Source organism: Nannobrachium achirus, assembly GCF_963921795.1.
Source record: "Nannobrachium achirus genome assembly, chromosome: 7".
NCBI lineage: Eukaryota > Metazoa > Chordata > Actinopteri > Myctophiformes > Myctophidae > Nannobrachium > Nannobrachium achirus.
In genome coordinates, this window is record NC_137816.1 from 33,009,930 (window position 1) to 33,030,957 (window position 21,028).

Genomic DNA, 21,028 nt, shown 5'->3' on the forward strand with positions numbered 1-21,028 from the left:
TTCCCCAAAGGGTTTAGGTCTTAGCACGGTGTTTTTATAGGGCTCTAAGCAGTGGAACAGCAGTTAAATCCATTTCAGCTTTTAGCAAAAGTAGCCCAGACTTCAAATGAGCTCCCAGTAGTCACATAACAGCAGAAGCAGCCATAACCCAGCCCCTACACTCGCCATAAGCAGCTGGTCAGCACTTCTGCCTAAAACACAGGCTAACAGAGGCCAACAGATGTGCATTGGCTGACCTGTTTTTGACTCCTCTTCCTCCAGCTCCTTGGCTTCTTCGGCTTCAGGGTGGAAAGGGGGGGGGGGGAGAAAATGTCAATTAGACCAGTGGTTCACCAACAATTTCATGTTAAGGACCCCCCAAATGTATATGCATTTGGCTGCGGGGCCCCATCTGGAAATATTCTTGTGCCAAGGACCCCAATTAAGAGAAGATTTTGTTAAAGATAAATAAATAAATAAAACTAAACATTTCGATATGTTCGTGATGAAAAAGAGGGAGAAAGGAAGCCAAGAACGTGTCACATATACCGGTAGCTTGCTTGGCTATGTTTCAATAGCCAAAACTATAAAATATGGGTTTAACAATTAAACAATTTATGCTGGGGACCCTGTGGAACCCCATCTGATGTTTTAAATGTTTTTGGGGTAAAAATGTTTTTACCCCAGGGCATGGGTGCGGGCAGGGTCTCTGGACCCCACTTTGAAAACCCCTAGTGCATTAAGATGATCAAGAAAAGCACACACACAACTCAGTTTTTTTTCTAACCCTTCTGTGTGTGTGTGTGTGTGCGTGCGTGCGTGCGTGCGCCCATGGTGTGTTGCTCATCCTTCACAGCTGACTGGGTCAGAGAGGCTGTGAGTGTGTGGATGAGGCTGGGTCTCACACACACACACACACACACACACACACACACACACACACACACACACACACACACACACACACACACACACACACACACACACACACACACACACACACACACACACACACACACAGACACTAATCACATTAGGCTGAGAGCCGCTGGCCCTCTGAAAACCCACTGTCAACACAGGGCCAGGGACTGACAGCCCGCAGTGATGACTGCCACAGTGGCGCACACACACACACACACACACACACACACACACACACACACACACACACACACACACACACACACACACACACACACACACACACACACACACACACACACACACACACACACACACACACACACACACACACACACACACACGTGCATACCATTGCTGTCAGGCAGAAACGTCTTATCTCCTTATTTTAACTTGTGTTTTTTCTTAAATTGACGCCATACTTGATCATACAGCATCACACAAAAGCATAAAAAGTAGCAGATCCGCACAAGTACACAAGACTGGTGACAATTTACGATCTGCAAGCTTGTGAGCTTGTAGATCTGCCATTTTCTGTGTCTGTACTCTGTAAAAGTGTATTAACAAGAGTATGCACAATCATGCATATGTCTCTGTCCGGTGGAAACCTCATTATGTCCAAAACCTTTCAGGATTCCAAATTCAAAAGCGTCCAAAGTAGCAGATCTACAAGCTCGAAACACTTGGCGTTGGAGATCTGCTGCTTTGGATGCTTATGTGTGATAGTACGGTATGTAGTATGATCAAGTAGATTAACTTACGAAAAAACAAAAAGAATAGGGAGATCGGAGATAAGAGGTTTCTGCCCGAAAGGAACGATATGTGTAGTGCACACGCGAAGACAGACATTCACTATCTCACGCACGCACGCACGCACGCACGCACGCACGCACGCACGCACGCACGCACGCACGCACGCACGCACGCACGCACGCACGCACGCACGCACGCACGCACGCACGCACGCACGCACGCACGCACGCACGCACGCACGCACGCACACACACACACACACACACACACACACACACACACACACACACACACACACACACACACACACACACAATTTTTAAAAATCCGCTGGCTATACAGAAGAAACCGAGGGGCTGATTTGAATTTTATGACACCGCCGTCACTGCAATTGGGCTTGAGAGCCACCATTTAGTGTCTGACACGTAGGGCTTGCATAGATTAAACCGATAATTGAACAAAATTAAATGTCAAGGCAACACAATGCTGCATTCCCTATGTCTGTCTGCTGCAATTTTACTTCACTTTGACGGAAAAAATATCCTAATCCTCTGGGGAAATTAAAGAGGAAAAAACTCCTCATAATTACAGCAGAGAAAACATGTGCCGAAGTTTCCCCAAGATTGGATTTAAAATATATATGCTTATAAATCTGCCCACACCATTCTCTCTGAGTCCCCGTTTCCTCAGTGCTATTCTGAATTCAGATTTTTTTGCAAACACCCAGCGTATGCATATGCCCACAGGTTATCATTTCTCAGAGTGATTCATTCCGAGCTCCGGCGTCCGCTGCCTTTGCATGGCATGCCCATCTATTTATGGCAGCCCACTCAAAACGATCATTTGGTGGAATTTTATTATTTTTTTTCTTTGGTGGGATTCATTTCATAAGGTCACATTTGAGCATCAGCTTTTTCTCTGCAGTCTAGAGCCAAGTAGATAAACTTGCTGAAAGGAGAAACTGGCTTTCACAGTGCACACTGCACAGCACAATCCCATCCAACACAAGTCAGTCATTAAACTCACAGTCCGGCGGTAAGGCACTAAGGCTAAGCTATGAAGGTTGGCACAAAAACATCCAGACTGATGCCCATGAGAGCTTGTAATGTGATAGTGGGTGGAAAGTAACTAAATACTCAAGTGCTATAAATGCACTTAGGAAATAAAATGTGTAGGTACCTTTACTGTACTTGAGTATGTTTATACCTTAGCTATTTGAAGATGGCTGATCTACAAGCTCAGAGTGGGTTGCATCGCGATGCGTTCTGAGCTTGTCGATTGTCTGCTTTTCTCTTTTCTTTGGTCTGCGCCCTGGGCCACAGTAATAACTGGATGGGGGGCGCACTACAAAATCCCAAACCTATGAACCTATGAATATGTGTAACCTTTGCTCAAGTAAAATGTTTAACACAGACCTTTTACTAAAGCTGGAATTGCTACTTTTAAAAGATTTCTACTCCCAATGGTCAATCATTAAACTTGGAGTCCAATAGTAAGGTACTAAGGTATGAGGGATGGCAACAAAACATCCACACCTATAGTTGATGTCTATGAGGGCCTGTAAAGTGACACAGAGTGCACCCCGAAGAAAGAGGTTTCTTGCCGGCTCCAACCACCAAATTAGGGAACTATAACAGGCCAATGGTGCTCAGAGTAGACAAATAAAAACTCCAGGAAGACTTTGTATCGAAGTGAAGCACTGGAGCACACAGATATCAGGCAATAACTTTGAGGAGTTTTCGTCCTCTACTAAAGAGTGTAACCTAGCTCGCTATAACCACGTAATTCATGTGAAAATCAAAGAACACATACATGGGGACATCTCAGGTCTTTGCAGGGTACAGATAAATACTGATGGAAAACGTCTCGCTGTGGCTATTGGCGTTACAAAGATATCGTGTCCTATCATTTTCAGTTGAAAACAGAGACAGTCATAATGTAAATGACAACATGCCTACGGCAATGACATGGCTATAGCGTACTGTAAATATACCATATATGTTTAGATTTGCTCCAATGAGTTTTGGACATACTGTTTATAGTTTCCAACCGACAGAGTCAGAGACGATAAACTACAACACTGGTTCTCAATGTTGGCTCTGGGGACCTCCAGTGGTCCAAATTGACGCTTGCTGGTCTGCAATTCTGAAAGTGTACAAATAGAACCCAAATGGACCCGGACTACAGGTGCTTAAAAAATATGGTATCAAATGGGGTTCCCGTGGCCTAATGCACATCAAACCAGCAGTAAAAGTAACTTGAACTTGAGCAGTCTACTATGACTTGAGAACGGTGTGACAGTGCAACATGGAGGTGACAGAGCTGTTTACTTCCACCATGCCAGTAACTATACCTCCATACTGACCCACTCATCCCCCATACTACGCTTGGAAGCAGTGATGGATCGGCCATCAGGACAAGCGGGATCTTCCCAGTGTGTGGATTTTTGATGGGTTATTTTTTGCCCTTGGCTGACCGGCCCATACAGAGTGGAAAAGAGATCAGCCCACTGGTTTGTCCCTCATCACCATTAGTTTATTCATTGAATGCACTAGATGTGGGTTTATAGGCTTATAGAGGTTTTCAATCTTTGTGTGGCCAAGAAGACACATCAATAGACAAAGTCCAAGTCAAAAATGTCAAGGGAAGCCCGTATTCATAGCAAAAATAGTCAATGTAAAAGTATATTGTAAAAAATAAAAAATAAAAACATTTTAGCCACTCTAACCCTATACAGTATACATTGGATTGTCTTAGTATCCAAATACCCCAGTAAAGTACAGATACTAAAGAAAAAGATATAATTAAGTACAGTATTCAAGTAAATGTATCGGCTCAGCTGCGTGCCCTGTTGATGAGTTAATTCATGCTGAAACGCAGGCCTGTCGTCATCCACAGTATATGAGATGATGATGATGAGCCCAGGGGATGGAAATCATGTCCGGTAAGCAACTGTGTTCTTTCCACATCAGAAGTAAGCCGGTCAATGCATTCAAGACCAGGGGCTTCATTCGGGTCCCAGTGCAGTCCAGTCCTGCCTGGAAGCAGCCTCAAGGGATTTGACCGGGAGAGGGTTGGGGGGTGGGGGAGTCTCTTTTAAAGACACTTCGTCAGAGAGTATCCGTGGACCGCGGGGTACCGCTGAGTGAGAGCTGCTGACTGAAGCACTCAGGCCAGCTTTGACCAAGACAGAGTGTTCATCCTCCACACAGTAAATGGGATTTCACAAGCCACAGAATGGACCCTGCTCATGGTACAATATACCTCCTGAAAAAAATGGTACTGTTTGTGTGGCTTGTTTGCTCCCCCTCAGTACCGTGAGGGGGATGTTTTTGGGCGGGTGTTCACTTAGATCACAGATGTGTGTGTGTGAGATATATATATAGATAGATAGATAGATAGATAAATAGATAGATAGATAGATAGATAGATAGATAGATAGATAGATAGATAGATAGATAGATAGATAGATAGATAGAGAGAGAGAGAGAGAGAGAGAGAGAGATGAATAGGGCTTACCGGTAAGTGTTTACAGTAAATAAAACAAGTTAATGTGTTTATGCTGTACATATTCTCAATTAGAAACTTTTAACACATTCTACATTTTTCAATGCAAATAATTGATTGCATGGAAACTAAGTATTTGTGCCTTGTATTTGGCAATTTTAAGAGGGAAAATGAAAAACAGGGGTCTAATTACCTTTCCATATAGCTACTCTTGGTCTATCGATAAATGTGTGTAATCTCTGTGTTCATGTCAAGGTGGGTTTGTCCATGTATTTGCTAGATAATCACAGCGTTTACTTCCAAAATTATATATTTTTTACAAGTTTTACACAGATTTAATTTCTTTGCTAAATAGTTACTATATCGATTTTAAATCATTGTATCGAATCGTATCGTATCGCCATGAATGAACCAATATCGTCAATGTATCGTATCGTTAAAATGTATCGTTACACCCCTAATAATCGTCTCTGTCGGGTAGAACACTCATATCGTTGTTGCCGAGAGGAAACCTTGTTTGTCCAAGACATTTTGCATTTATCATTTTAAAAATGATTTAAAATAGTGAAAATAGCTGATCTACAAGCACACAACGCCTTGTAGATTTGCTATTTTCACTAGTTTTATGCGACAGTCTTGTATGATGAAGCAGGGCTTTACTAAAATTTGAAACATGGAGAAGATACAAGGTTTCTGCCCGACAGTGACGATACAGAGATAAGAGGTTTCTACCGGACAGCAACGATATGATGAAGCCAACTGACTGTTAGGACCTAAATCCTCCCACGTGACTTACAGATCTGTTCACGCACTGGAGATACATGTATTCCACTGTACTGTACGTCACCTACACACCGTCTCCAAGGGTAGAGGCATCATGATTGAATCACACGCTCATTTAAATGTCACATGAGCTTATTTTGTCCAGTAGGAATGCAACACTGGGCCTGGATAGGTCACTGGATACCAGGGACGTGCTGGGCCCCTGATTCAGCCTGGGAAAAAGAGTTGTAGAGGCCCTCATTGCACGCTATAGAGAGAGATCTCTCTCTATAGCGCTGCTGCTACTCAAAGATTTGCCATTTCAGATCATGACAAGTGACAAGCCAGTGTGCCAATTACTGTACATGAGTTATATTTCATCGTTGTCGGGTGGAAACCTTGTAAGTCCAAAACCGTTTGTTTTGTTTATCATTTTAAAAATTATTTAAACTTTGAGACGTTTGTGCCAAGATGTAGGCCATATATCTAGGCCAGATGTAGGCCACGCTTCAGAGTCCGGACATTCTTTGTGGGATGGAGATTTTTTTGGGTACCGGACAAAGCCAGATATCGGAGCTTAGCTCCTTCTAGGAGCGCCGCTCAAAAAACATTTAAAAACTAGAAAGGTGCAATTCTGGGAAATTGCAAGTGTAAGTTGCAAAGTGGGAGTCGCGGGGAATCAGCTGGGAAATGAATTCTGTCCCACATGAAGAAGAACGATTCTTCTTCATGTGGGAGGCCATTTGCACACTCGTAAGTCATGGGCTTATACTAGAAAATTCGGTTCTTGATGAATTCTGTCTTGCCATTTATATTAGATCTTCTGATGTCACTCCTGTCTGATTGGACATTATATTGTCCAATCATAAAAGGAACGGAACATTTTTTTTTTTACCATTTTCTTCTACCCAGTGACATCAACATTAGGCAGGGTCGCGAGTACGATGGTTTCCATTATGCATTTGTCAAAGTTTAGATTTTTTCTTCAGGGGGTCCCGGCACAAAACATTTTCAGATGGGGGTCCACGCCCAAAAATGTGGGGGTCCTTGACACAAAAATGTGTGTGAACTACTGATTTAGAAGGCATTTGTAGAATGCGTTATGAGGTCTGTGTTAGGATCCACATATACATACATACAGCCAAGAAAAATGACTTTACTTTTACTTGACTGGAGTATTTATATGTGTATATGTGAAAATATTGTACTTTTACTTACTTTGTAGATTTGGATTATCATTATAAAACATAATTTAACCACTTCAGCCCTACAGTATATGCATTTTGGCCAATTGAAAATAGCCGATCTTCAAGCTCACAAATGCATCATGATTGTAGATCTGTCATTTTCAAAAGATTTTATACATTTGAAAACTTGTGAAACAGGACATTCTGCATAATGAATACTTTCTACTGTTAGTACATTTAATACAAATACTTTTCTACTCACTCAATTTTGAATTCCGGACTTTCACTTTTAACAGAGCATTTCTACATTGCAGTATTGATACTTTTACAAAAAAAAAAACTTTTTCCACCACTTGTGGCTGACCCTGGCTCCACCCTCACTACCCAGAGTCCTAGACACACAGAGAGTCAACTTCAATCTGGCCATACAGCCATGGAACACCATTAAAAGATAAGACAACCACAATTAGGCTGCACTTCCCTGCTTCCTGCATGCTCTCCTCTTCGTCCTCTCCTCCTCCTACCCGCATGGCATCGCATTGCACCGCAGCTCCGGGTGTATCGCTACAACTCCTATTTTAAGCCCAGCTACACATCTGTATGCATATCGTCGTTGTCGGGTGAAAACCTTGTATGTCCAAAACCGTTCATTTTGCATTGATCATTTTAAAAATGATTTAAACTATAGTGAAAACAGCCGATCTACAAGCACACAACGCCTCGCACGCGAGGCTTTGTATGCTTGTATATCTGCTGTTTTCACTACTTTTGTGCGACGGCCTTGAATGATGAAGCAGGGCTTTACTTTACGAAAGAACGTACACATTTGAAACTTGGAGATCCAAGGTTTCCACCCGACAACGACGATATATATCATTGCATGGAGAGAGTGGGAGCGTCTGCAATGGGAACGCGAATAAGTCATCACATTCCACACGCTGGGATCTGCCACAGGAAGAGTGGGTGAGACTCTGGGAAGACAGCGGAAAGAATAAGGTTGCCCATAGACCAGTGCTTGCAAAGGTTTTCGTGCTGAGGACCCGCAAATTGATATATATATTTGGCTGCGGACCATTATCTGAAAAAAGGTTTTGTATGGACCCCCTGAAGAGAAGATTTGTGTAAAGAAAATTTGAATGATTAAAAGTTTTTAGATATTTTTCAAATGTTTAAAAAAATAGCAGATGTACTAGCTCTGCTGTGAGCTTGTAGATCTGCTATTTTTGAATAGCCAACATATAAATGGATAAAGTGGTATGCTGTACTAACACATTTCAACCCCCCCAAGGACCCCTGGGGGTTCCCAGACCCCACTTTGGGGCCTTTTCCACCGGCAAAGAACCGGTTCTGGTTCTTTCTCCAGCCTATGGGATGAACCAGAGGTGAGCTTTTCCACCGAGAACCGGAGTTGGTTCCGAACCGTAAAATTGGTTCGGAACTGGAACCACAAAATCCTTGTTTTTTGTGGTTCCAGAGCCAAATCCTTGGCTCTGGTTCAATCTGGTGGAAACTCAAGCCGGTTCGCAAGAACGAACCAAGGTTCCAAGAAAGTTGAACCGGCACTGGTTCTGGAACCGGTTCTTTGCCGGCAAAGAACCGGTTCGGGTTCTTTCTCCCAACTATGGGATGGAAAATGTGTTCTTGCGAACCGGCCGTGAACTGGCTTGCTTGGTTCAGAACCAACTCGGTTCTCGGTGGAAAAGCTCACATCTAGTTCATCCCATAGGCGGGAGAAAGAACCCAAACCGGTTCTTTGCAGGTGGAAAAGGCCCTTTTGAGAACCACTACCTCAGTGCCCATGTATTAAACGGGGCCTGGCTGTTAGTGGAGAGGAAGTATAAGCTATTGGACATAACTCAAGTAAAGTAAAAGTTGTACCCAGTTGTACTTAAGTTCAACCTGAGACACTGGAAAGAGCAGAAGGAATGAGTCTCACCATTCCGATGCAGTTGGCCGGTAGACAACCCTAACTGTCAATCCCACCTGGGCGGTGAAAGGGGAGCTCACAGGCATGTCTCCCTCCCAAAGACAAAGGGCCCGCGGCCCTCCCACAGACCTTTGTCCGCGGGAGGGATCCGCTCGCAGTCTATTTCTCTCTTCTCCGTCTCATTTGATTTCTTCTGTTCTGCAGAACTATTTACTCTTTCCTCCAAGCCTGTGTCCCATCCATATTTATTTTTAAACCCCAGGGCCCAGTGCAGACACTGGCTGACCTTTATTTAAATGTGTCTTCCACTCTGAGCAGATCTCATTACAGCGGAGCTTGCGCCTATGCACTATCCATCTCTTCTTTTTTTATATACAAAATTGTGCCTGGTCGTGCTTTCGGCTGCAATCCTCGGCTACTCCGACATGCTAATTATCGGACCATGGTAATGAAGTTCCTTCTCCTACACATCCCATCATCACAAACGCTCACTATATACATTGACAGGGAAAAGGTTGTGTAGATATTGCAAGGTCCTCCTTGAGCTGATCGTGATCACATCCACTGGTGGACTACATTTTGACCCAATAACCCCAGTACTTGAGTCATAGAAGCATAGATACTCCTGGTCAAATATTACTCAACTGCAAGTGAAAATTATTCAGAGAAATATGCACTAGAGTTTAAAGTACGGGAGTGGTAAAAATACCTGAAAATGGTTGAACTTCAACCATTATCAACCAGTAAGACTCCCTGATCGGGAGATAAGCGACCGTCAGGTCGCATACACAAACTGCCTAGGGACAATGCCTAGGGACAATGTTAGGCCCCTAACATTGTCCCTAGGCCTAATTGGCCCTCACCATTTTTGTCGACTCAGCCTGTGTCTCAGAGGAGGGCTGTGGACAGTTCAGAAACCTGCCTACTAGGGACATCAGCGTAAGGCAGGGAAGGTTATTAACCCGGGATCAACGGCTTCCTTTATAGCATGTTAACTTTCCAGGAATAGAAAGCTTGCAGTTTCTATTAGCTTGGATTGCCCATTGATGATGTCACAGGTACGGTAGGCGGGTTTCTGAACTGTCCACAGCCCTCCTCTGAGACACAGACTGAGTAGACGAAAATGGTGAGGGTCAATTACGGCCTAGGGACAATGTTAGGGGCCCCCTGGGGCCACAGTTGCTACATACCGCACCAATCTTGGACCCCTGAACAGACACTGTTCAGGGGTCTGCCATGAGAATAGTGACTCCAAAGAAACTAAATTGCACACATACAGGGCACGCTGCACTACAGCAGTGTTATAGAGCAAGGGTCTTCAACAGGGGTCCGGGACCCCTAGGGGGTCCTCAGAGTTACTATAGGAGGTCCTCCAAATCTGTGTGTGATAGAAACTTTTTTCTACTTTTTTATATTAACCACTTGAATCCTAGCGTCCATATCCTGAGAACTTTAGCCAAAAATAGCAGATCTACAAGCTCACAACGCCAACGCTTGGCCTGAAAACATTGAAGACCACTGTTATAGAGCAGTGTTACAGCAGTGGTTAACACTTCACAAATGGCCATAACTCAGTCACCTTTGCTCTGATCAACACTTTATAGAACTCGATTTGAAGGCTGTGTAACGGTCTGACAATCTAGTATGGGAAATAGGGCTAAAGTGGTTAATTCATAATGTATTTTTTTTTCTTTCTAGAAAGTATAAGTAAGTAACGTAAAGATACTTTATTTTATTTGTTGTAAATGTACATTGTAATCACTCTTAACATCATCACAGACCTTCTATTTGTTCTATCTCTCTCTTTCTCTGTGTTATGGTGCCTCCCACATGGTCTGGGCACCATATTGCATTCATGCATCTCATCTAGCGGCCTGTGTCAGTGCAGACTTTAGGGAGGAGGGAGCCATTGTGCATTTTAACCAGGAGGACCCTGGGAGAGGTTGAGAGAGGGGTCTGGTCCGGGTCCGTGAGCGCTTGCTTAGCATCCATTATTCAACAAGCCCTTGAACTGTATACACGCAACACGCTGACCCAGACCAAAACAAACAACAACCAACTAAAAACAAGAAAACAAGAAATATCCAATCATTAGCCTTTGTTTTGAAGGGCTCATATCGTCCAATGCTTGTCTGTACTTAATGAAGGCAAGAAGACAAACAAAAACACCTTTTCTCATCCAACCTTGGACTGTTTATAGCTTCTGAGCTCACAGGACCAGATTTTTACAATCCCTTTTAACAGTAGTTCTCAAAGTGGGTTTAAGGGACCTTCAGGGTTCATTGAGGGGGTCCCAAGTGGACCCGTACAGGTCTGTCATTCGGAGAGCTATGGGGGTCCTTGAAATGTAAACATTTGAGAAGCACGGCTGTATAATAATTGTGCTTCCCTGGCGGCCTGAGTGGAGGTACAGCAGGAATGATCATTTCATAGGGGTCATCAGGTGAGCACTAGGGCTGCAACTATCCATTATTTTCTTAGTGATTGATTTATCAAGTAATAGACTACCAGAAAAGTATTTGGTTTAATTTTATCAACAATCAACGTGGAAAACATTTTTTTAAATTATTATAATAGACTAAATTGATGCATCTGATGAACCACTTAAGCCATATTTTATACTTTGCTGTACAACAGTGTCACACAAAATATACAAATACACAAAATAGCTGATGTACAAGCTTACAACGCGTTTCCAGCTTTGTAGATCAGCTTTTAGATCTCATGATGATACAAGAGGCCGTAGCATGAATCTGTTTATTAGTCGACTCATAAAAGCCCCTAGACAACGAGAACCATAGGGTGGCATAGCTCAGGGGTAGAGAAACCGTTATTAGAGCACGAAGGGTTCCCGAAGGGTTCCCAGTTTGAATCCGGGCTCCCCCTGAGTTAATGTCGAAGAGTCCTTGAGCAAGACTCTGAACCCCTAATTGCTCCCGGTGAGTAGGTTGGTGCCTTGCATGGTTTCCTCCGCCACCGGTGTATGAATGTGTGCGTGAATGGGTGAATGTAATGCACAATCATTGTAAAGTGCCTTGGATAAAAGCGCTATGTAAAATGCACCATTTACCATAAATTATGGACTGACATATAACAAATCGTCTCTGTCAGGTGGAAAGGGTTGGAGGCGGTAACCGCCGTACCGCCGTACCGCCGTACCGCGGTATACCGAGGTCTACCGCGGTGTCATTGTGCTTACCGCGGTAAAAAGACAAAAAAAAAAGGTCTATTTTTATTGGAAAACAAGCGAGTTTTAAAACGGGGGAGAAGCGAGGACCGCATGCGCTCCATGCCGCTCTGCTCTTGGGCCGTGTACCACACGTTGGAAGCCACACTCAGACACAGACCTGCACACAGTGGAGTGCACAGGGCAGGAGTACGGAGCAGAACTCTATGACGGAGCAGCATAAACTTTCTCTGTTGTGGCATATCTTTTTTTATTCATACGGATTACTGGCGGAGCGCGGGCCGTGTGGACTAAAACCGAAAATGAAACTATTTTACTTTTTCCACCGCGTCGCACGTTGTGCCCCGTCGGGCTGCGCATCGGCGATTTTATAACCTTTTCTGTCAAGTCTTGTAACTAAAACCTGTATATAGCAGCACTCAATCACTGCGATTTGAGAGTTGAGACGTGACGTGAGTTTACAGAATCACTGTACACGATCTGACTACCCTTCCTCTTCTGGTTTGTTCACAGTTCACACAGTTGTTTGTGTCTGAAAAGCCCAAGTAGCTAGCCTACGACGTTACTATGGTAACCCGACAGTGCAGATCTAAAAGCTCAGAACGCGTCGCGGATGCGATGTGTTGTGAGCTTGTAGATCTGCTCCTTTGAAAGCCAGACCCGCTGTGCTGTACGGAGAAGTATAACTCGGGCAGTCAGGCTGTGTCGCCTCTCCACTGTGGAGAGGCGACTTTTGGGAAGATGATTGCAATATTTTGGCTTATCGCCGAACCTTAATTAATAGATACGGGGGTGCGGTAATTACCACAGTACCGGCGGTAAATGGGAAGACGGAAATCGCGCTAACAAAATGTCCATACCGCCCCAGGCCTAGTGGAAACATCATGTGTCCAAAACTGTTACTTTTCAGGATTCAAATTCGCGACGCATTTCGAGCTTGCGGATCTGCTACCTTTGATGCTTTTGTATGACGCTATAGTGTAATATAGTCAAGTAGGACGTTAATTTACAAAAGAACAACATGAAAAGTTCAAATATGGAGACAGAAGTTTTCTGCCCGACAGCAACGATATACATGTATATTATATATAATTTTTATAGCAACCTTCTCTCCTGGCCTCCTCGCAGCTCTCCTTGATCTTCCGGCGGCAGACAGCAGCCAGGGCAATGAGCAGAGCCAGCAGACACACCGCCAGAACCACCGTTACCCACAATGCCACGGTGGGGAACGCCATGTTCTGACCTGAAACAGACAGAGACAGCAGAGACACAGTGTGAGACGGATGGAGACAGGCCCACACACAGACATGGATGGGAGAAAGAATGTAGGTGAGAAAGAGACATGTGGAGACAGATGGGAAGTCATGCAGAGAGAGAGAGAGAGAGAGAGAGAGAGAGAGAGAGAGAGGAGAAAGAAAATTGCCCCTAAACCAATGGTTCACACACTATTGGTTTGATTTGTACACTCTAAGAGTTACTGTAGTAAGGATCCATTTTGGAATACCATGATCGCTGTGACTGAGCCAAACCTATGTTTGGCCTCATCTTTGACTACAGATCCAGGTGAGTGATAGAGGAAAAAGCAGACCTGGCTCCCAAGAGAAGACAGACAACATGTGGTAGAAACCGAGCAACACTTTCTAACTACCTGCCCACTGTACCAAGACATCAGAGACACATGCTGAACACCTGCCCACTGTACCAAGACGTCAGAGACACATGCTGACCACCTGTCCACTGTACCAAGACGTCAGAGACACATGCTGACCACCTGTCCACTGTACCAAGACATCAGAGACACATGCTAAACACCTGCCCACTGTACCAAGACATCAGAGACACATGCTAAACACCTGCCCACTGTACCAAGACATCAGAGACACATGCTGACCACCTGCCCACTGTACCAAGACATCAGAGACACATTCTTCCCACATATTTTCAAATACCCAAAGAAGAGTATGAAAACATGCCTAACTAGAAGCAGTGCTCTTCCGAGCACAGGTCTCCGCCAGGTCAGGTAGATTATTGTGGCCTTCTGATGGCACTATAATAGGCCAAGGAAAAAGGGTGCCATCTCTTCTTTGGCCTTTCACAGCAATCGGACGCTGCTAGCATGATTTGAGTCATTTTGTTCTAAAAATGTGTTCTGCAAAAGACCTCTTGGTGGCGCTATAACAGGCAAATGTGAAAAGAGTGGCATTTGTTCCTTGGCCTAGTGCGACTATCACTATGCGTGCAAACTTTCACGGAAATCGCAAGCTGCATTCATGATTTGAGACAATTTGTTCAAAACGGACCAATCCTGCAAATTTCGGAAGACAATATAAGCCAATTAAGATGAAATATGAAATATCGGACAGATCCGTCTCACATGACTTAGTGTAAAATCTAATATAAAACATGTGTTATACATAAGTCGATATATAATATGTATAATGGATTAAATCAATTAGTTTGATTATAACCGTTATAACTGTGCATAACCCCCAATCTCTTCCTAGCTATTTGGTGTGCTGGACCTGCCCTCAGCCCCTCCACTAACAGCTGCGACTCAATCAGCACAGAGCCAGATAGGCTGCTCCGTGGCGCTGATGGCTGTCACTAGCCATTCCCTGCAACCACCACCCCGCTGTCCACATCTCACAGTCACCTCTTGTTTTAAAGGCTAATTAAAAATGTAGAGAACAAGACTTTTTAAACTGATTACTCCCCCGTCCAAAGTTTGCCTGCACTTGTAAAAAGGCAGCATCCCCCCCAGTGAACGAATGAACCGGCCGAAAAGAAATCAATAATCCTCCACTCTGCCTCCGACATCTTAATGCCAGTCTGCTTGTTGTGGAGAGAGGGACGTGTGGAAGTGATGGAGCTCACTGTCAGTTAGCAGACATCAGAGTTTTTTTTTTAATTGAGGCCCTCTGCCACGGAGCCCGGGAGGCAGACCTCCTGGGTGGTGTTGCTATAGGTGGACATGGTGGGATTGCTAGGACCAACCAACCCTGACAAGCACTTGGAATTGTAGGAGTTGAGGCATTACATTTAGTTTGACTCGGTTCCACTGATAAGTCTTGTGAAAATAGCCCATTTACATGAGCTCAGAACGCCTTGCAATGCGAGGCGTTTTTTTTATTTTCACACATTTTGCCTCTTGTATTATTTGCTAATTTACCAAATCATGTGTGTAAATGCATGCCGCTAAGTGTACCTACAGTATACTGATGTGTTACCACCATATATTTAAACCTAATGTACTGGTGCTGCTCATTATGTACAGTATAACCCAGGGGTCAACGTTTTCAGGCCAAGGACCCCTTAGTTGAGGGAGAGATGAAGCAGGGACCCCCACAACCTGTTCATAAACATGACACGCGGCACGACTGGTCTTCAACCAGCCTAAGTTCTCACATGTCTCTCCCCTTCTCCGCAGCCTCCACTGGCTCCCGGTTGCGGCCCGCACTGAATACAAAACACTGATGCTGACCTTCAAAGCAGCCAAAGGTATGGCTCCTCCATACCTCCAGAAGCTGATCAACCCCTACACCCCCACCCGGTTACTTAGATCAGCCAACACAGGGATGCTGACAGAACCCTCGCTAAAAACTCCAGGGCAAAAATCCACTCGTCCGAGACAGTTTGCCCTCCTGGCCCCCAAGTTGTGGAATAAACTCCCTGTCGCACTTAGAACAACGGACTCACTCGCTAGCTTTCGCCGTGGACTGAAGACTCACCTTTTCAGACTCCACCTAAACCCTTAGCACTACAGAAAAATCAATGAATACATGAAGCTAGTTAGCATTTGTTTTGTTTTTTATGTTTTTTAGAACTTTGATTATATGGTGTTTTTCTAGATAGATATCCTTTTGCATTTGTTATATTGTTGATGATGTACTGACATATTATCTTGTTTATTATTGTGATGTTATCTGCTGATTGTAAGTCGCTTTGGATTAAAAGCGTCTGCTAAATGCCTAAACTGTAAACTGTAAACTGTATCGTTTGACAGCACAATCATCAGTGTATTTTGGATTCATGTCAATTTGTGTTTTCAGATATTTAACCACTTGAGCCGTCATTACCTAATAAACTTGATCTTTTACTCTGTACTTAGTCTGCTCTTTTTCCTTTCTACCAAACCTCTTTGCCGAGAATAGCCGATCTACTGCGAGGCGTTGTGAGCTTGTAGATCTGCTATTTTTGGCTACATTTCTCAGAATATGGACACTAGGGTTCAAGTTGTTAATATAAAAAGGATTGGAAGATTTGGAGGACCCCCTGTAATAACTCTGAGGACCCCCTAGGGGTCCTGGACCCACTGTTGAAGACCCCTGGTATAGCCTATGTAAGTATATTCTTTCTTAATGTTCTCTTTGACATTCTTCTTTAATCTTAGAATGTGTTTCTCCTTGCTCTCCCTCTCCCTCTTTATCTGCGGAACCAAGTCAAATCAAATGTAATGCCTAGTGCTTGTCAGGGTTCAGGGTTCAAATATGATTATTTTTTGGGGGGTCACAGCATAAAACCTTTGGGAAACCTTGCTGTATGTACTGTAGTGGTGACTTGACTTTTAATGAAATGTCTTAGAAAATCTTAAAGGGGGAGTTCAGTCAAATAAAGATGATAACAAGTGTATTCTCAGTTTGTCACACAACAGAGTGATGTATTATTAACCAACAGACAAGATTTTAATGATGAAAAAAATCTAAAAGTTAAAAAAAATGTGTTTCAAAGTGTGTCAAATCCAATACATATTTTTCTGGCCTTTCTGACAAGGACTGTAGGGGCGTGGTCTATGTACACAATGAAGCCACGCCCATTCACAGAAGTATCCACTTTGGTTTTCTTGATTTAAAAAAAAAAAAAAAAAAGGGCACTTAAGTACATTTACTCAAAAAAGAAAGTAACTAAGTACATTTACTCAAGTACTTTGTATTCAGGTACTTTGACTTTACTTGAGTATTATTATTTTCATTAGTTAGTTTCCACAATGCAGTAGTGTGATACTTTTACAGTTTTACTCAAGTAAAACATTTGAGTACTTTTTCCACCACACACACACACACACACACACACACACACACACACACACACACACACACACACACACACACACAGTGATTGGCTGAGTGAGTGGGGCAGCAGTTGCAGTGGCGTCAGTTCAGAACAAGCTAAGGTATGGCAACATGACTGGTGTCTTAAGACACCAGTCATGTTGCCATACCTTAGCAACAGGCACGATGAAAAGTACATTTTTATTATTTCCCCCTGTAGCCAAGGTATGGCAGCTGCATACCCCTGCCATACCCAATTGACGCCCCTGTCTGCTTCTCACCGCACCAGTCTGACAGGGGGAGAAGGAACGCTAGGCTAGGCTAACTGCTAACCAAACGCAGTGGTCTGTGGAATGTCAGAGTGAGGCTAGTGGAGTGTGGATTGATGCACGCACAGTGTGTGTGTGTGTGTGTGTGTGTGTGTGTGTGTGTGTGTGTGTGTGTGTGTGTGTGTGTGTGTGTGTGTGTGTGTGTGTGTGTGTGTGTGCGCGCGCGCGCGCGCGTGTGTGTGTGTGTGTGTAAAATGACAGGGAACAGCAACAGTGTGATTGTGAACGTTAGCGTTAGCGTTTAGCTACCGGCGCTAACTAACATGAAGGGAAGAGGAGATGCCTAGTAGTAACAGACCTTTGATAGGCTATCAAGTAGCCTATCAAAAGTAATTAATTAATAGTATTACCGTGATGCGCACGACGGTAAAGCATTACAAATAATGATTGCCCGGGCATGATTCAAAAACGTAAAGCAGTCTTATTCCACAATGCTTTAATATAAAGTTCCAATATTTTTCCCAGGGATTCAGAAATTAATATTCTACATGTAGAATGTGTCTATAAAGAAATAGCTTAATTCCCTGAACTGGGTCTTTAAAGGTAACTTGCACATACCTGCAGGCACCCTGCAGTGTGTGGTCTCACAGTGCTTACCTTGCTAACAAGAGCGCCATGCTGTTAGCTTTGAACTGCATCCTCACTTAATTAGCTGACCTACTGGGTACCGGATTAGCTTCAACTGTAAACTAGAGACGAGAACATTCTAAACAACTTTATAAACCCTCCTCCCTCCATCCCCCACCACATTACTTTATAACCCATGTGGGGATAATGGTTGCAAGTGGTTGCAGTTCGGTGTGGACTGTGCTTTCTGTTTAGTAGTTGTTTGTGTTTTCCAGAGCAGTAAGGCAAGGCAACATGGGTTGAATTGGATAGCGTCCTTCAACAACCAGGCCATAGACCATATTCACGGCCCGCCCACGCACGCGCACTCAGCAAATTTCTCAGCAACTTCCTGGTTCTGACATCAGCTTTGAAGGGTAAACTAACACAGAAATTGCTGGACTTAAAGCCAACAAATCATTATTTTGAATGGTAAAGTAAATTATAACGCTTTGTGCCTTTTACTATCTTGTGTTCTTGTTCTAGCCGTATTTTTAAAGCTGTACTGTGGAAGCTGCTCAACTAGTGGTCAGTAGCGGTATTGCTTTTTTCGGCCTGAGTCGCCGCGGACCACCGGAACGGGGGTCCGCGGACCCCCGCGGCCGTCGCGAGCACCTCCGCATCGCCGATACGATTCCGTAGAGCCGTCTCCCATCATTTTTAGACCAGGATTGAGGGAGTAGCAAGCAAGATTCCTTCAACAATGTAAACACAGTTGCTGAGGGAAGCTACTTCCTTTAGAGACAGCAAGACTCGCTGTGATTGGCCGGTGGTGTATGATCGGCGCTGTGAATGGCCGGTAGTGTATCATGTGGGAGATGACATCATTTTGCCGGGAAATTCTCCCCCCCTCACAACTCATAGAAAACATATAAAGAGAAGGCTTCAGAAGCTGAAAATAACAGAGTGGGGGTTCTAAAACTTTAGCGATTTAACAGTTAGGACAATTTTAAGATTTGTTTTATAAAAAAAGTTACATGGTATAACTTTAAACTATTCGGAAATTGAATAAAATTTGCGATTTCTGTGTTAACTCTATGGGCTTTTAGTAGGGTTTCCACTTCAACCGTGATGTCAGCACCAGGAAGTTGCGTAACGTGAATTCGGTCAATTCAAAGTGTACAAAACATTAAAAAACATTAGTCATCACCAGTGTCCCCATCCTGCATCCAGCTGGCAGCAGTGCTGCAGCAGTGGACATTCAAGGCAACTTGATCTCTTTGCTATGAAGTAGAAATAAACTGGCATCCAGGAACAGCTTGTGTTTCATTCATAATTATTGTGTTCCAACAGTGGTGGAAAGTAACTACTGTAAGTACAGTACATGTATCCTACTCAAGTACTGTACTTATAAGTACAAGTTGGAGGTATGTTTTTGTTTACTTGAGTATTTCCCATTTTCAGTACTTTTACTTCTTATACTTATACTGCGCTACATTCATTTGACCACTTTAGTTATTAGTTACTTTGTAGATTTAGATTACAAAACATACATACACAACTTCAGCCCTTAAACTTATTCCTACATTGTGGTGTTGATACTTTTGCTTAAGTAAAACAATTGGAGGACTTCTTTCATCTTCAAAGACACACAGAATATTATTGGAGGAGAACATGTGTGGGTGGTATTAATGCCCAATGGGCTCGTGAATCAGCTTATTGTTAAGAAGCATGAAATATGACAACCAAAATAAACAGTGCCTTCAATGATCTGTAACGCAGCCACATTTTGGAATAACAACAACAAATATATGATAATTTCCTCATCACACCATTGTGTTGAGAATCTGTATGACGCATAGTGTCCCAAAATCTCTCCCTGTTTGTTTTGAGTCTAGGCTTGCATTTCAGAAGCAGTTTGTTATTTATAGTGTTGGTGGGTTTGATTGTCTGGTAGGAAGCTCATCAAGTCAATCCTTAGGGATGTTGTCTCAGTTTTGTACAAGCAATCTGCACTAATCCAAATCCAAAAAATACCCAGTGAAGGCCTGCCAGTTGCAATTGGAGCCCACACCCTCTGCCATCACATCTCAGTCCAACTGTCTGTGGCGGTGCGGTACGTTATGTAATGGTACGGGATATGGTACGCTATGGCAGCGGTTCTCAGCGGTTCTCAGCCTTTTCAGGCCGCGAACTCCCCCAAATACTCATATTTTAACTGGGGTCAAAGTATACATACTCCTGTTCAAATATTACTCAACTACAAGTGAAAGTTGCCCTGACAGATTATAATTGAGTTAAAGTACCTGAGTAATAATTACTCACTCACTTTTACTAAACTCAACTTTTGAATACAGTTGAAAGCAATTATTGCTTTCAATTTTATTCAAAAGTATAAATGACAAATTATGTTTAATATCAATGCGTTGCTCTATTACAGTGTAGACAGACATAACATGTTTTTCCAGAAATGTTCCAAAACATATAACAGTGAAAATGGCAGATATACAATATTACCTATTGTGACACGTTGTGAGCTTGTAGATCGATTTGAAATGGGGTTTAGTGGTTAATTCACACAGCCCATTTCCCTTCCTAGAAATGTAGTGGAGTCAAAAGTCTTTGGGTGAAAGAATCAAAAATACAAGTCAAATACTCAAGTAAAGTACAGACACTAAAATAATGTACTTAATTACAGTACTCAAGTAAATCTACTTTGTTACTGTCAATGAGCATACAGACACACAATTGAGAATCCATAGCCATGTTGTGATGTAGAGCGGTCTGCCTGAGGACCCTTCAGTCAGCTGCTGGAGTGCAGCACTACCACTTACACAGCTCATTGTGATGACAGTGCACACGCACACACGCACGCACGCACG

At 43.4% G+C, this 21,028-nt stretch overlaps 1 protein-coding gene across 2 annotated transcripts in view; it reads right to left on the reverse strand.

Annotated features, from left to right (window-relative positions):
- Window positions 1-21,028, reverse strand: part of cd276 (CD276 molecule) — a 193,730-nt gene that overhangs the window by 58,930 nt on the left and 113,772 nt on the right. The window contains exons 5-6 of one of the 2 annotated variants that reach the window (XM_080729259.1): window positions 13,329-13,466; window positions 237-278 (exon numbers count right to left, since the gene is read on the reverse strand). In XM_080729259.1, coding sequence (XP_080585385.1) covers window positions 237-278; window positions 13,329-13,466 — 180 coding nt within the window. The remainder of the gene's footprint in view (window positions 1-236; window positions 279-13,328; window positions 13,467-21,028) is intronic. The other variant, XM_080729260.1, reaches the window with a different exon arrangement.